This window comes from Poecilia reticulata, linkage group LG3, assembly GCF_000633615.1.
Source record: "Poecilia reticulata strain Guanapo linkage group LG3, Guppy_female_1.0+MT, whole genome shotgun sequence".
Taxonomy (NCBI): domain Eukaryota; kingdom Metazoa; phylum Chordata; class Actinopteri; order Cyprinodontiformes; family Poeciliidae; genus Poecilia; species Poecilia reticulata.
Genome location: NC_024333.1, coordinates 5,619,939 through 5,636,856, shown reverse-complemented (window position 1 = coordinate 5,636,856; position 16,918 = coordinate 5,619,939). Strand labels below are relative to the sequence as shown.

Sequence of the window (16,918 nt, the reverse complement as noted above, 5' to 3'; positions counted from 1 at the left end):
AAAAAAAAAAAAAACGTAAACATGAACAGTATGAAGAATATCATGCAACAAGACTTTTTAATGTCTGATTACCACAGTGTGAATTAGGACGACCAAGATGCTGTTTTTCCTTTCAATGATACTTGGCATCTGATTTGCAGTGTTGTTTTTCACTAGCTGGGTAGAGCTGTGTCATGTATTGAACTGCTAAATTAGAAATGAGGAATCAGATGCTATCTTATGTGTTTTAACTGAAAAAGTCATGAACTGATTTTTCATCAGCATTTTGGAGTTGACTTGGTTAATGGTTGCTGAGCGACTGCCAGGCCATAAACAAAGTGGCAATATATTTCTGGTAACTCTGGATCCAAGCCTTAACTAATTGCCTTTTTCTGGACTTAAGAATCATAAAAAACTATTATGAAAATATTATGATTGTACCTATCAAGTATTTTAAGAGTTGCTAAGTATAAACATAATATGAGTCAGCATAACCATATTCTTGGATCAATTTATTGCTATTGCAATTTGTAGCAAATTATATATCTTGCTAGTGACAGTTTATATCCTCCTTATACTGTTTTGTGCCAGTGTTTCATTTCAATGGTGTCGGGGTAGATGATGCCACAGGAAGGCAATTCTCCTACATCACATTTCTACAAATTTAAGACTATATCATACACAATTTGATCTCCACAGTAAACCAGTCTGCTGCAGATTTATTGTGGAATTTCAAAAAATTACAGCAGGAGTAAACTGCACTTGGGGCACTGCTTCACAGATGCCCACAATACTCACTGACTCAATAACATGGCTTCATCTCATTAGGCACCATGCAGAGTTCATTTGACTTGTGAGGGTGGATGCCTGAAACTGGAGGTTCCCACTGCCTTTTCTTTGAGTCAGATTCATCCCCAGATGTTTGGCTGAATTCTTTAATTGAGCCAAACATATTAAAATGGACATGGAAACTTCTCAAAAAAGTGAAGTTACCTGGTCATGAGCAGAATACTGTGAATTCCACACCATCACACTCTGTATACAAATCAGAATGAGAGTTTATTGAAAGTGCCACATATACAGTACATTAAATATAAGGCAAGACTTTATATTTCCTGTCACACTTTAGTTATTTCATCATTTTTAGACCAATGTATCTTTCAAAATGCCATATTTGCAAGATTGCAAACATTGTTTAGTAGAATAAGCTGTTAATCTATTAATGCTGGACCTTTAGGTGTTTAAGGGATTGTTATATGCTTATTTAAATATTCTCTAGAAAACTGCTGACTTGTTAAGTACTGAATCACACCGAGGTGCTGCAAATGCTGTGTTGCAGTATCATTCACTGTTTTTATTTTGTTTTTTTGTATACATGGTGGTGTTTGGATTGGTGTGTGGGGCAGATCTTCTCTTACTGTACAATAAGCATCTATTTTTCTGGCAGTTTTACACCAGAATATTTTGCAGATTCTTGTCACCAAATGAAAATGTGTGCTTTATGTAAAGCAAAACCTTCTATGGATGTGATTCATTTGACGGTAAATATCTTAATTAATTATTCATTTCCAGCCAAGTCTCTTGCTATCAAAGCATGACAACATCCAAAAGATTACAAGACATCACTTGCGCCTCCCGTCACGATGATCAAACTGTCAAATTTTGGAAATGTGTTAACATTTATATCAAAAAGTTCCATTAAACACCCGGGATTTTAGATAATTCCTGATAATAGCGCCGAGAAAGTAAGCGGCGCGTTCAAGCTGAGATCAAAGCTCGCGAACACCACTGCAGTTCTTTGTGATGCACGGTTGCTAAGCCGGAGCACCTGTGTGTGCACATCCCAGAAACAGCCTCTGGTGGTGAGCGCTGCCTCCCCTCTGTAGTAGCAGGGTGGATTTTTAGCTAGCGTTAGGGAAACACCATGCAGCCCGCTCTTTGTGTTGGCCATACTCATATTTGTGCCTTATAAATCCAACAATATTCTCCTTCAGACATGCATCAACTTCCAGCTGCCGGTCAGAAATCTTTCTTTCTTTCTTTTTTCGGTCTCATTCCTGTAACAGCAAAGCCTCACAAATGTCTCGCTGCACCTCACCAGCTGGCTCCAGGGCCACAAGGTTTTCTTATTTAACCAAAGTATTTGTCCCAGTACAGGTGCCAATCAGCTCAGCCTAGAGGCAACATGGCTAATGTGTGAAGGTGGCGGCTATTATTAATAATCACCATAATTACAGCAGAACAGGGAAAGCCTGAGTCTTGCTGCTCCAGTGAGTTTCATTCCCTCGTGGTTTGCACGCTCAGCGTTAACTGAAAACCTTTAACCTTGAAATGTTCCCCTGCTTGTCATAAAGGGAGGTACTTGTCTTCCCAAAACCTTCCAGGAAAAGAAAAGAAAGACATCTGTATACAGTAATGTGGGGGAAAAAAATGAGGACACCATGTTAAGTGTGGCATAGTGTGCCATTGTTTCCAGCTCCGTTTACTTTGATACCCTTTCAGATTAAATCGAGTGGAACCAACTGCCTTAAAAACTCACCCAATTAGTGAACAGTCCTCCTGAATAATTTAACCTCTGTTTTGTTGGATCCAATCCAACAAATAACAGGGAAATAATTGAAAAACTCCAGCTGATTTCATAAAAATCAGCTGGAGTTTTATGAAAGAACCTGCAATACAGAATAAAACTGACCTGGGCAGAAAAACCTTTGATGCAGTGTAGAGACTGTAACTTACACAATGTGTTGCTGTTAATAGATGCAACCAAACACATTTTCCAGTACACATTGCAAGACAATAATCTTTTCTGACCCCAGAGAGAGATGGTTCATTTACAGACATGTAATAGAATTAAATGTTCTCTTCAGCTCACAGTAAAGTGACTTCATTTCTGATGAACCAAACAGTTGCGACCCATTTCATGCTGTGCTACATAAGTGCTCTACTTACTATTGCAAATATTTTAATCACTGCATATGCCCCCTGTGGGGCGACAATCACTTAGAATGCTGGGATACAGAATTAATGATCAGGAACAAACGATATGGTCAATCAATGAATTTAAGAACAATTATAAACATGGCCATATATGGGTAGAAGGACTATCACTATGTTATTGGTGTTCAGAATACCTTGATGCACTAGGAACCAAACTATAAATGCAACTTGCCCAAAATTGCTTAGAAAGCAACTAAACTGGCCATTATTTCAGGCACTGACACCATTAATTAGTTTCCTGTGGAAGTACATAACAAACCGATCTGGCAAGTGCAGAGAGTTTTGAGACGAAGTCGTCATATAGTGACACAGACACTCTGCTCTAACTAAATAATCAGCTCTACAGAAAAGCTGGTAATAAGTGCGAACCACCTGTGGGACTCCATTCCCATGACTTCATAAAGCACACTGGATGCTGCTCATGCATTATTCAGGCTTTCTGCAATATCTTATTGACCTCTCTCAAGGAGATTTGGACTGGCGTTCATTTTGACAAAATTTGCCAATCAGAACCTCCAAATGGAGCGCATGCAAAATGCAAAGGTAGCGTGCAGAGTTGAAGAATGCGGGTGTCTGCTGCACGTTGGACTGAAAATGAAATTTTTGAATAAGGGAAACTAGTGATACTTGTATGGTGCTAAAGCAGCCTGACATTGATGGCCTGTGCTGATTGTGACTGATAAGAGTAGATCCAGCTTTAGAAACTACGAGAAAACCTAAATCTGTGAAGCCCGTTTAGAGAATTCATTGTAGTTTAGTTTTCAGACTCTTCGACATTTCCATTAATTGTGATACACTCTTGACATTATTCAACATGGTTGTTGCTGACCCTTGACCTACCATTCTTTACAGGATTAGATTGTTCATTGAGAAACATTTCATCTGAGTCAACACTAGTTCTGGACTCTGACTGAGAATCTGGAATTTTTGTTGTTTATAGATTTGATGCCATTTTGAGTATTATGTTGCTACTGATAATGCAAAGACTCCGGATACTCTAGTTAGGTGCTTGGTTGGCTCCTTGACTGCAAGAGGTTCAACTGTGGCTTCAAAACAAACCCAAGTCACCATCCCTTCTCTTCCATGTTTTACTCCAAACATTATGGTATAACATCTTTGGTCACAAAAGTGTCCTGATGCCAAAAGAAAAGCACATTTAAAAATACATTTTCTTTACCATGTAGCTGAATCCTGTAGATTCTGACATGGAGATTTTGACTTGGCAGTTTCTTGTAACATTGCAATATCTTCCTTTCCGGTTTATCTTTAGGGAAAACTTTCTTGTAATTGACTACAACTTTCTACTTTTGCATTCTCACTGTAGAACGGTGGACTCCTGGAATGATATGAGGAACTGTTACTACTTTATGGTCATTGCTGGTGTTTTCTTTCGTCTTGGTCATGTGTTCACACACACACGTATGTCCTTTTCCCATGACTGCATCCATAACTGCACAGAAAACTTATTTTGCTTTTATTCCCTTGAAACAGTAACATTTGTTAGAATCGAGACATTTCATTGCTGTGAACAGTCATACAAGAAACACAACTTATGTAACTGCAAGAGTAGCTAACTTTACCTTAAGACCTTGAGAAATTATTATTTTGCTAATGATGTTTTTAATTGCCGAGGCAAACATCAGGTTACCTGAAGAAAACTAATTAAGAAAAGGCTTATGAAAATCAGCTAATTTAATTGTAATGCCAAAATAATAACTTTTTTTCTGCTGATGCAAACTGTGTGTTGTGCATGTGTGTTTCAGTAACTAAACTACAGGTGACCGCTGGTTCTTTTAACCTGATAGGAAACATTTTCCTTGCTTACATGACAATGTAAGCAAGGACAGTTATTTAAACATGAAGCACAATTAGCTTACTATAAGGAGTTGAAAATAACAAACCTGCTGTGAACAACCCCAATGTGCTGACTGAGATAAGAATAAAACAAATCACACTTCCAAAATTCCCTCTGAAGTCTGTGGCTTCGTCTACCGAGATATCTATCTGAACTGACTTGACCCTCTGCAGAGTGAAGGATACTGGGGACAACCACACGCCCAGACGCGCCTCCAGCAAGTATTGTTAGCTTTCCGGGGTGAAAGCTAACAATACAGAGTTCAGAAGTGGCTACATGGTGCTTACAAGCAGGTCAAATCTAGACTGGTTAAAGTTTTCAAAGTTGTGCCCAGATGGGGCCTAATAACAGTCTTGGTGTGGCAGGCTTAATAGTATAATAGGTGGATCCTCTTGATAATGACATCTCTTAGTGGGTGGGATATAGGAGGATGCAAGTGAACATTTTTGTCCTCAAAGTTGTTGCATTAGAAGCACAAAAAAGTGCAACCAGGAGGATTTAAGTGTAACCAAACTGTAATAACAAAATGACCTGGACTGGGCGTCTCCTCCTGGGTGTTCAAACATCAGCAGCGGTCATGTGCTGGCAAGACTCAATGATGTACGCAAGCAGTGAAGACGTGGTGTGGTCTGATTCAACTGACATGCTGGACATGCTGGTGTTGATAGAAATGTGTGAAAATACACAGCACATTGCAGATACGTCTGTTGGAACCAATCAGGGCCCCTTTGTTTACCTTGTATGTTCCTAGAAAGTGCTAAATATAGAACTGTTAGCATCAGAACTGGACCACAAAGCAGTGCAAGACGTTGGCGTGGATTTATTGATTCACATTTTGTTCTACATCATGTTGACTTAAGTTTTTATTACACCACCAGGATCATCTATACCTTAAACATAAAGGAACCTGGTAGAGACTAAAGGATGGTTTGGGTTATGCTTGGTTGGGAAACTGTGGATCCTGCCATCCACGTTTACCTAAAAGTGACTGCATGGTGTGCCTCGACACTTGTGGTGTCTTTCAGCACAATAATACACTCTGCCAAACAAGTCTGATCTGTGGAAAGCCCACCTCACCGTTTGCAAGACTTAAAGGATCTTCTGCTACCACTTTGGTTGCGGATACAACAGCACACCTTTAGGGATCCAGTGGAGTTCATGCACCGGTGGATCTAGGATTCTTTGGCAACAAAAGTGCTCCTAACACACAGTTAGGCAGGTGGTTCTTCTGTTATGCCGGATTGTAGTGCAGCACTAATGAAAGGACACAGAAATGTTTCCAATCCCTGAGCCCTGCTCAAGGATGGATGCCTCAGGCAGCACAAGCTGCTACTAAGTTCTCTTAAAATCCCAGCCAAACTACTTGCATTTGCATTCTGGGAAATGTATGCAGCACAATTTGTTGTCCGTATCCTTAAAATATTTTGAGTTTTGCTCGTTGGTAGTGCTGTGTACATCTATCTTGTTGTCATTCGTTGGAACTGCCACCAACGGCGCTGTCCTCTGCCTGCGCTTCTAGACGTCTGGACGGCGTGGTGTTCGACTGCGGCTGCAGCATCCGCTGGATCCAGCTGTGGCAAGAGAAGGGAGAGGCGGGGCTTCACACTCAGCAGCTGTACTGCAGGACCACAACCTCCAAGATGCGGCTGAACAACATGCACATCAACAGCTGTGGTAAGAAAACGAGGGGCTGACGAGGGCGGAGGTGGGCTACAGGAAGAAAAACAGCAGGGGTGGAGGGGAAATGGGAACCAAACGGAAAGTGAAGGAGAGGGTCAAAGGGCACGGTGAGGGTAACGCGTGAAAGAGGAGGAGGTGTGACAGAGATCACAGGATGAATCTGATGTGTCGAGCTGCATGTTGAACCTGACAGCGGCTGTAGACTTTATCTTCCTGTGGTGACTCATCTCTGAAGTGCCTGATACAGTGTGAGTGAGAATCCATCTCCGTTTGGAGTATCTCAGTTATTATATTTATTAAAAGAGGTTAATTGGTCTGATCTGGAAAATACACAGACTTTACGCTCATGCTTGGTAACCTGATCACATACTGTTGTCGTTTGTGTGCTTGCACCTGGGTACTTGCAGAATTACCGGAGATCAGCGTGAGCCACAGCAGCGTGTTGGTGACGGAGGGTGAAAACGTGACGGTGAGCTGCAACGGATCCAGACTGCCGCTGCCTGAAGTGGACTGGACCGTCAGTGACCTGCATTCCATCAACACACACCTGGTCAGAAACACACAGATTTAAACGGCTGAAAATGTAAATTTCCTCTCAAACAAAACAAGAATGCGCAACTTGGAAAGTTGGAGATTGCAGAGAAATGCAATCTTCGAGTAAAAGTTGCAGGTGTAAACTTTGTTAGCACTTCTGATGGATTGTGTCTGAATCAGTAACACAAAATATCTGTTTGAGAACTTTTTTTTTTCTGTTATTGACTTGTATGGCCAACAGTGGTTGCCACAAAAATATAAGGAAACTCTGTGGTCCAGGACCAGAGGATGTTTTTCTTGGTTGTGACATCATTTCTAGAGCCAAGTTTATGCTCAACATAGAAGCATACAGCATAAAATAAACTTACAACCAAAATATATGCTCAGAGTATTATTAACTCTATCAGGTGCTGACATAACATTCATCAAATCCAGTTTGAGGTTTGATTAAAACGGCAAAACAGTTTTTTTAATGCAGTTATAATTTTTGTAAACAAATAAACGTCCCACTGTATTTTCAGGATTGACATATAAATTACTCATTTTCTCAAGGATTTCTTACAATCCTTATTCGACTCTTGACCAGGGGTCAGCAACCTTTTCAAGAACTGAAAGCAACTTAAAGGGGGTTGTATACAATCTCTAGAAAACTCCACTTCATTCCCAATGTATAACCTTGAATTTGATTTTAAAGACGGTCATTAAGTTGTGTTTTTTAAACAACCAACTTAATGGAATTTCTTCTTCATCAATAGTTTACATCAATAAGTGTTGTGGAACTCACTTTGCTCAAAAATCTACCCCATAAAACACGTGTGTATTTTGAAGAGTAACTTTATCTTGAAAGCCTTAATTGCAAATCTTGTTGATTGCTCTTAAAACCGGTCTTAGAAATAATCCAACATTATATATACATATATATGAAAGAAGGCCCAGAACTGTATATTTTTTCCAGCATATGTTAGTTTTTATTGTGAAATGCTTGTTGTTGCAGACTTGCCCTGCGGGTAGCTCATGTGCTCCCTCAGGGTGACCTGATGCTTGCGGGCACAGCGCTAGCTACCTCTGGACCAAACAGTCAGTGAGAGTTTGAACTGTTTGCAACGTTTGATTAGAGGTGAACTGTTGGTCATTATCTCTGACTGAGGCTGGGAACCACCAGATGGACGACGCTGACCTGAAACGGCTTGATCACATGACAAGCGTTTGTCAGCAAAGATTGGCAGTACCTTGTGTGTGAGCACTAAGCACAGGTTCAGCCTTCCTCATCATAGCAGGGACATCACTGCGATAAACAAAGATGAGAATTTGTCCCATTCTTTTAATAGGTAACTAATTTAATCTCCTGAGTTTGTGGCCGTAGGTCTTCAGAACAAATGATCTTGTTATACATTTAGTTCAAACTGCTTTGTAAGTCCATTGCATAAAAAAGGCAAATAATGGAAGGAGATTTGCAAAAAAGGAAGAAAATCATTTAAATATTTATAAACTGTTTCAGTACAGAGACATTTGAAATGCCTTTGTGAAACAGACAGATGTACAATGTTGGATTGCACACAATTTGCGTGATCTAAACACGTGCAGCTCTATACTAAATGAATAGAGCTGCACTGCAAATCCTAAACTATTCCCTATCCCACCTGCAAAAAAAAAAAAGAAAAAAAAAGCTCACTTCAGACTTATAAAAGCTCAACAATCACAGCCAGTTCCCCAACCGACCGCTCCGAGGCTGCTGGGTGACATCCTGTTGGCCACGCCACTTCTTTTTACAGCCTGGTTACTATATTGATGTACACTCGATATCAACAAGCCCGTTCCTTGTAAGAGAGCTGCTCTGCGTGGAGATTATTACAGCTGACCCATTATTCTGGCTCTCTGACACAGGCCCCAAGGACATCGCTGTTATGAAAACTGCAGCTAAGCAAGCAGGAAGAGACAGCAGTCTGCTGAAATTACACAGCAGCTTTTATCCATGACTTTAATGTTTTTAGTGACTTTGCAGATAAAAATTGCCCCCCATGCCGCGGGGCTTTGCGTTTAAGCAAAGCTAGATAGTGGATAAGGGTGAGTAAAGTGAAAACAGGCATGCTATAATTATTGTAATTTTTATTCCATAAGTTGTGACTCCATCCCAAAATACACAGTGGTTATATGAAGACGAAACAGACGTGAAATTGTTCCATGTTGTTGCTTTGAACATTGTAAAAATGTCGCACGATGTTAAACTGATATTAACAATGTTAGGGTTAATCCAGTCCGCACCTCTTGACTGCATTCTGTTTCCTGCAGCCGGATTTTAGCTAATTAATAATTAACCTTTGTTTTAATTAAGTAATTAAAATTTTAAAGCCCAGCAGTATAATGGGTGTATGCGGCGCAGTATTTCGTTCGCAGTCCTAACCGTATCTCTTCCCTCTATCTGCTTCCACAGTCGAATGTTTACTGGCCGGACATCCACTCCATCAACCTGACGCTGTTCAACATCAGCCGAGACGACAACAATTTCCAGCTGACCTGCATCGCCGAGAACTTGGTGGGGATGACCAACTCGTCGATCCAGCTGAATGTCCAGTGTGAGTCGAAGGTTTCCTGTGACTCATTTTACCAAATATGGCTGGTAAACGTTGCAAAAAAACAGAAAAACACTCAGAGGCTGAAATGGTGAGAGAAATATTTACTTATACTAGTTAGTTAGAATAATTTCCTGTTTTGCAAAGCTGTTTGTGTTCAACATTATGAAGGCTAATGGAGGCACATCAAGAATCTCAGTTTTGTTTTTAGATTTAAAGTGATAGCTGTGGTCTGTGTTTCCAAATATTCTAGAGAAATATTAGCAGCTGGCAAGATAAAAATGAACTTGACAGTAGGAAGAGTCACCCTCTAACACCACACTGTTTAATACGACTTTTTATTATCAACTGTTGGCTTTTGACAACTATTAGGAAGATGATTATTTCACATAAGGACGTCCTGGGGGACTCGGTGTGATTTGGTGGGAAATGTTGACAAATTTTACTTCTTAATCTGATTTGGTTCATTTTAACAATAGTGCTGCTCAATTATATCCTTCCCACGTATGGTATCAAGCAATCCGTTGTGGTTGTGATGAGGACTGTAATTGAATATATGATGCAATGTTTTGCTAATTTTCATAAAGGGTGATTTAAAGTGGGCAAAACCTCCCGAATAATTTCCTACAGTTTCAACAGCTGCCCTTAAGGGGCGCCATAGCAAGAACCTGTCGGGTAGGAGCAGCAGACTATCGAGCGTATTGTCCCGTATACATGAAAAACATTGTAGCTGCGCAAAACGAAATGCAGTGAGTGAGAAACTGAAGAATTCAGCTGTGATTACACAAAGTGAGGTATTGCAAACCACATGCACTGGACTCACAATCCATCATTCTCACACTCATCTACTTACTGATTTTCCTGTGAAACATAACTCAAATTCACCCAAATTATTGGCGATATCTAAAATATCGTAACGACAATGCAGGTAGGGAAGCCGAAGTACTTGGCCACAACACCTTCTTGATGTGCTGTCGCCTGCCATTTGCAAGCAGCCAATCCAGGAGTGCCATTTATTTTCCTTGGCACTAATTGGCTGTACCTCCCAGAGACAAGATAAGGAAGACTGTAGATGTTTGCTTCTGCAGTGGAGCTGAAACACTGTCCACTGTGTTTAATACATATTTGGTGTTTGAAACTTTCAGCAGTTCTAAGCGCTTTAGAGAGGCGTCTGATGTATTGGCAAAGTTTAGCTAATCATCTGACTGTTGTGTTCCGGATACCAGGTGTCCATGTTTTAATTTGCTTTATTTCCTTTCATACCTCATTTGCTTTCTGTTGGCAAAATACGTCAGAGTTTGCTAGCAAGTGAACTATGATCAGCATTTTCAGGTGGACCTGAGATTGTTTGAGTTTGGATGAAATTTCACCTCTGCCCAAATGAAGAAGGCAGACTAAGGTAGCAACCTCTTATGAATCAAACAATGTGGGTGTAAAACTGCACTGCAGACCATATTCTTTGGTGATTCAGTGTTAGTATTGGACTCTATGAGCCACTATGATGAACATTTTTTGGGAGTAAGAAGCAGTCGAAGTTGGTTACCTGATTAAACTTGCATCGAACCTTTGTATAAACCACATACTTTTCATCAGTTAACACACTCAAGGTACACCCAAACACTCCACAACCCTCCATCACTGGAAGAAAAAAAAAACCTTTGTTTCCAAGCTACTGGAACCAGTAGACCTTGCAGAAAGCACAAAGTGTTCCTGAGGCTTGATGAGAGAAAATGAGCTGTTAGCTGAGTTTGGGTGAGACTATTGAGGGCTCCATATGTACAATAATAAATAATTTGTAAATCCTAATAAATTATAAATATGCTGAATATCATCCCACACCAACTCTAATGTAGGCCCAGCTCCAGATGGAGCATCTCTCGTAGTCTCTACCTCAAAGCACGTGAGTTAGCCTTCAGCCTGAGGGTTGGACTGGGCTTGAGGTCAGGCTGCACATGGAGGGAGGTTTGTTGCATGACGACATGCACCGCTGACTCACTGTGGGTGTCTTTTGAGGAGGTATGAAGAGGTTGAGTGTCTTCCTCACTAAGATATTTATTAGATAATTCGGATAGCTAAAAGGCACCTCATTAAAGTCATAGTGGATGTGACAAGTTGTCCTGGATTTACATGAACATGTTGCTGTTAACCTGCTTTACAGAGAAGAAAAAAGCTAATTGGGAGTCTTGTGTTAGAAGTTAGAAGACAAATGTCAAGTTTATTTGTGTAGCAGATTTCAAGACGGTTTCATCATAAAAATATCATACAGTCATAAAATATGAAACAGTAAACATTACATTTTGTCAAATGCATTCATTAAAATCATCGTGCAAATGCATATCAAACATGTTGATCAGTGTTTCACTCACTTCTAATCAGAGGCAACAAGCCTTGGTGTAAAAGGACTCAGTGTTTCAGTGGTTTTGCTGTTTTCTAGGAGTTTGTTTCAGATTTGCTGTACATAGAAACTGAATGCTGCTTCTCCAAGTCTGGTTCTGGTTTTGGAACCAGAAGACCTGAGAGGTCTGGAAGGTTGAAGCAACAACAGCATATATTTAATATATGTTGTTGCTAAACCATTCAGTATTTTAAGTTAAATGCATGGATGAGTTTCTCTAGACCTTGCTGAGGCATTAGTACTGTAAGTGTGCAAATGTTGTTTGGTTCATTAAAGGCTGACTTTGCAACTGTCTTTACGTGACTCTGAAGGTTCACGTCCGAGTCCATCACTACACCCAGATTTCAGGCCCGATCTCTAGTTTCTGGCTGTAATAACTGTGAAGTGTTGACAATTTTGTCTTACTTCCAAGGTTCTTAACGATAGTACTAGAAAGGTGTACAAGTTTTGCATATGTGTGGATCATTACTTGGTTGTTTTAGGCGGGGGGAAAAAAATAAAATCCAACTTTAATTTCTGACATAAGGTGTAAAAAATGACTAGTTAAGTTTTTGTTTTGTAACTTTAGTACCTGTGGAGGTTTGTCTGGAGAAGAAACAAATGTTTTCACAACTTCTCTGTATTTCTACACTCTTTCAAACCAATGTTTTGAAATCGAGTTTTTCCATTTAGTTAATCATCTTCTTCCTTTGTATCTAAAACTCTTTGAGACAGATGACTGAGGGGGGATGTAACATAGAAAACATCATGTCAGTCAGAAGAAAGCCCCACCACGTAGCATGCCCTGCTTTATCAGATGTTTTACTCTAACTGGGAGCCTAATTGATGAAGGGAGTGTCATGCTGTGAACTCTGGAGGCTAAAAATTAAAACAATATTTACAGAGATATCAGAGACGAAGGGTTTAGTGTAGAATGCTGGAGAAGCAGATCAGGGAAGCAATATTCTACGTGCAAGTATTAGCAAGTGTCTAACTTTACAGGAATTTGCAATGGCTTCACTTTTCAACCATACAACACCCACTGTTGGTTATGTTTAAATATAATCATGATGTTTAAGATGTAGACACTTAGGAAGCAAATCTCAACCAATTGAACTATAATGAAAAATGATATTATAGCAAGGCAGTTCAGTCAGTCAGTCAGCTCAAACTAACCATGTAACTTTGAGTTAGCTTGTCTGAATCTGCTGAATTCAGACAACAGTGTTAATTTTGCAAGCTGAAATCCAACATGGACAGGGGTAATTCTTTTAATTTAAAACAAAATGCGGTCAATGCTCAACATGTCAGCCTTTAACCATCTGACTGTAGTTCTGCAGGCCTCTCATAGCATTAGCGACTGTTTGCGTTCAGAAACCATTACCTCTGATCCTAACAATGTGTCTTGTCGCCGTCCTTGTACCTGATACCTTGTGTTCCTGTTGGGACCAAATGTGCAGCGACATCCTTGGGAAGTCATGTAACATGGTGTGCAACGTTCAGACCACCTATTTGCTCATATCTGCTGAAAAGGCTAATCAAATTTAGCAGCACTCATCGTCCAGGGACCATTAAAGTACAAAATGTTACATCCCCTCATCCAAGAGTAATGAGGGTGTCTTGAGCTGGACAGGAGGCCTAGAAACATCCTGCCAGCATGGCTAAAAATGCTAATATGTCACGTCGTTTGCTCTGGATTAAAAACGAGGAAAAACAACTCCGACTAGGCATGCTACTGGGAATAAAGGACAGATAAGCACTCGACGTGACATCAGTATTGTTGTCTCTCAGTAGTTGTGTTTTGGTTATTAAATCGTATTTGCTCACCTGTCATAGATGTGCTGAATAAGGCTCGAGCGCTTTAAATGTGAAATCACATTTCTCTGTTGCTGAAGGCGCTAATCAGCAAAGCCTGCTGGTGCAGTGATTACTTGGAATGAAATCTAGTTACCTACCACTGAGCAAGAGGCTTATCCACATGCGAGGACATCAGTTCAGCTGGATCTGCCATGGTTTGCTAAAAGTTAAACATCCAGTATTCCGAAGGATTCCATAATTACAGCATTCACTTGCAAAATTGGGGTTATTTATATAGCTGACAGCTTCATGTTGCGGATTTGTTAAATCTGTAACATTTTTGGGAGGATTAAGAGTTATTGCCACTGTTAAACTATAGAGCTTTTCCGAAACTGTTCATGCCTTTTGTTTTATTTTTCACATTTCATTTCATTGTGACACTTGGATTTTATGTAATAGAGAAACATGTAGTGATTGATTGTGAAGTGGGATAGGAAGCCATGCTGGGGAAAGCGTGGTGTGTATTTATGTTCAGGCAGCTTGGATCTACATGGTTTGGAGAATTACTTTTTGCTCCAAATTCAGACTGCCATTTGTGCCTCTTATTATTCTTGGTGAAAGAGGCCAAAGTTGCTCACACTGAATAAAGTGTGGTTGTGAAATTTAAATTCAAATCTAAACTGGACTTTGCCTGGACCATTTCAACAAATGGATATGTTTTATTCTAAACTAATTTCTTTGTGTCTCGGCTGTATGTTTAGAGTTCTTGTCGTATTACATAGGGCTGCACGATATTAGGAAAACGTGATAATCTTGGTGACTGTTGTGATGATATGCATTGCAATAACAACAAATAGTTATCATGGCGACAGTGCGAGTCTTTCTGTTTTGGATTCATCACAAGTCTCGATCACTGATAAATGGTTTATATGGAAAAGCAGGAAATTCAATATTTCCTTCTCAACAGTGCAGTGTTATTGAAATAGTTTCATTTTGGGTGTGTCTGCAACAAGTGCGCTCTACTTAACATCGGTCTGTTGCATAAATCAAAACGCATTACAATGAACATCGTGTTTGCAATGTGGCCAAATATGAAATATGGGTACATACGCCTTCGCAAGGCTCTGCAAATTCAAGATTCCACCAAGCAAACAACTGAAAGCAAATAAATGCTTTGCGAAGGTGTTATTTCATATCTTGCATGTACCTTATGAACGCCGCAGGCCAAGACGGCTTGGTGAATGACTTGCATAAAATGTCTTTCATGGCATCTTTGATGGGGCTTATGTCAGAGATGCAATTTTATCACATATTAATAACAGAGACAGTCTGAGAGAATATTTTAGAACGGGGGGGGGGTGAAAATCTCCTTTATCAAACTGAGGAGCCAAATTATGCAGGTACATTTAGAATGCAATGAGGTGTTGCACAGTTACAAACCAAGTGAAATTGATGTAGCCAATTAGCAAGACTGTACCCTCAAGCTCACATGAAAGCTCAGCCTTGATCTCAGTGGAAGGAAAGAAGGAGAGAGAGATGGAGAGAAAAAAAAATCCATCTCTGAGCAGTGATAAAGCCATGATGATTTGGTACCCATCAGAATGTCTGTCTAACATTGAGCCTATGAATTACACTATATACTTCAGCTCTTACATGAGTCTATCCAGTAGATTGGCCTTGGGCATGTTTGGGACAGACTGTATTTAAAGCCAATATTTATCAAAGGTGCCTGACATTTTTCTCTTTGCAGCAGAGCTTCCTCTTGTAGAGCACAATCTATTGTGTCTGTTTGTAATGCATCACGCTACAGGACAAGGGTGATTTGTCAACAATTCAAGCGCTCCCTGCTGGAGCCGGGCTGCTGAGACCCATGCGAGAGTGACAGATTGACTTTGCGGCATCACATCTGCAAGGCTTCCTTTACACGGTGGATGTACATCTTCAGGCCCCCCCCCCCTTTTTTTTTTATTCCTGTTGACACTCTGCTGGTGCTGCAAATTAACTTATTAATTTTTCACCACATGCTCTGATGGTAATTACATTTCCTCCCCTGTGCAGCCTATTGTCTCTGGAAATGTCATAAAATAGCTTAAACTGCCGCTCTGATTAGGGAGTAATCTGATTGACAGGGAAATTACCAGCCGTCAAGCGACATTCTCTGCATTCAAAGATGAGCTCGCTATTTTAGCGAAAGTGTAATTAGCCACAATGCAAGTTCAGCAGGCACATTGTTGTGGTGCTGTCAGGAACAATAGCAGCCTCTGCAGCAATGTGGACTGGCAAAGCTTACCTTGTTTTCTTTTTTAGCTCTTTATTTGATGTGGCACACCATTCTATTATTGACTATTATGTTCACCAGAGTCATTGGTCCTACTCCAGAAGGATGTCTAAGGCATTATCTTTAAGAACTGCTTCATATTAGTGAACAACGCTGACCTTTCTATTGTGATTCTCACTGGTATACATCTTAATCTCAGTCTAATTCAGCCCCTTTATATATTTGAAGTACTGCAACATGAAAAATAAGTATTTTACTTTTTCCAGTAACTATGTTTCTGATCATCACCTATTTTAGATGATGATCTCAATAGACGTTGGTAACAATCCAAGCAATCCCCAAACGCTGGCATATAAACCAGCAGGTGCTGTTAACGTTCATGAAATTGTTTTATTCTCTGAAGTTTTTCCAGGTTTTCACATTCAAGCAGGTTTAATAAAAGTTAATTTAGAAATTAACTTTGGGGGAGGGATAACGCATTGTCGCAATATGTACATACTTTGCTGGTTTTGTACAAACTAACTTTGTTAAAGTGAAATTTGCCACCACTTTGACTAACTCATCCCTGCACTCCCGTTTGTGATTCTGTGTTATTGACCGCAGTACAAGGCCGTGTAATGTGATCGACACACAGGAGGCGACGTCACTCCCTCGCTGTTCATTTCCTCTGGATCTTGGGATGGAGGTGACAATTGATTGTCCTTCTCCAGCCAAGCGTCCGGCGAAATTCATTTGTAAAATTTCAAGCTTGGAAATGCAGACGATCAACATAAAGTGTAATATTTTCAACTTTTGTTGCTGTTTCGCTTCCTGAGTATTGTGTTCAGCCCAAGTGGGGGAAATCTGACACCTTT

At 40.1% G+C, this 16,918-nt stretch overlaps 1 protein-coding gene across 3 annotated transcripts in view; it reads left to right on the top strand.

The window, feature by feature from the left end:
• Nucleotides 1–16,918, top strand: part of ntrk3b (neurotrophic tyrosine kinase, receptor, type 3b) — a 273,282-nt gene that overhangs the window by 127,008 nt on the left and 129,356 nt on the right. For all 3 annotated transcript variants that reach the window (XM_008404813.2, XM_008404814.2, XM_008404812.2), the window contains exons 5-7: nucleotides 6,351–6,505; nucleotides 6,919–7,061; nucleotides 9,477–9,618. In XM_008404813.2, the coding sequence (XP_008403035.1) occupies nucleotides 6,351–6,505; nucleotides 6,919–7,061; nucleotides 9,477–9,618 (440 nt within the window). The remainder of the gene's footprint in view (nucleotides 1–6,350; nucleotides 6,506–6,918; nucleotides 7,062–9,476; nucleotides 9,619–16,918) is intronic.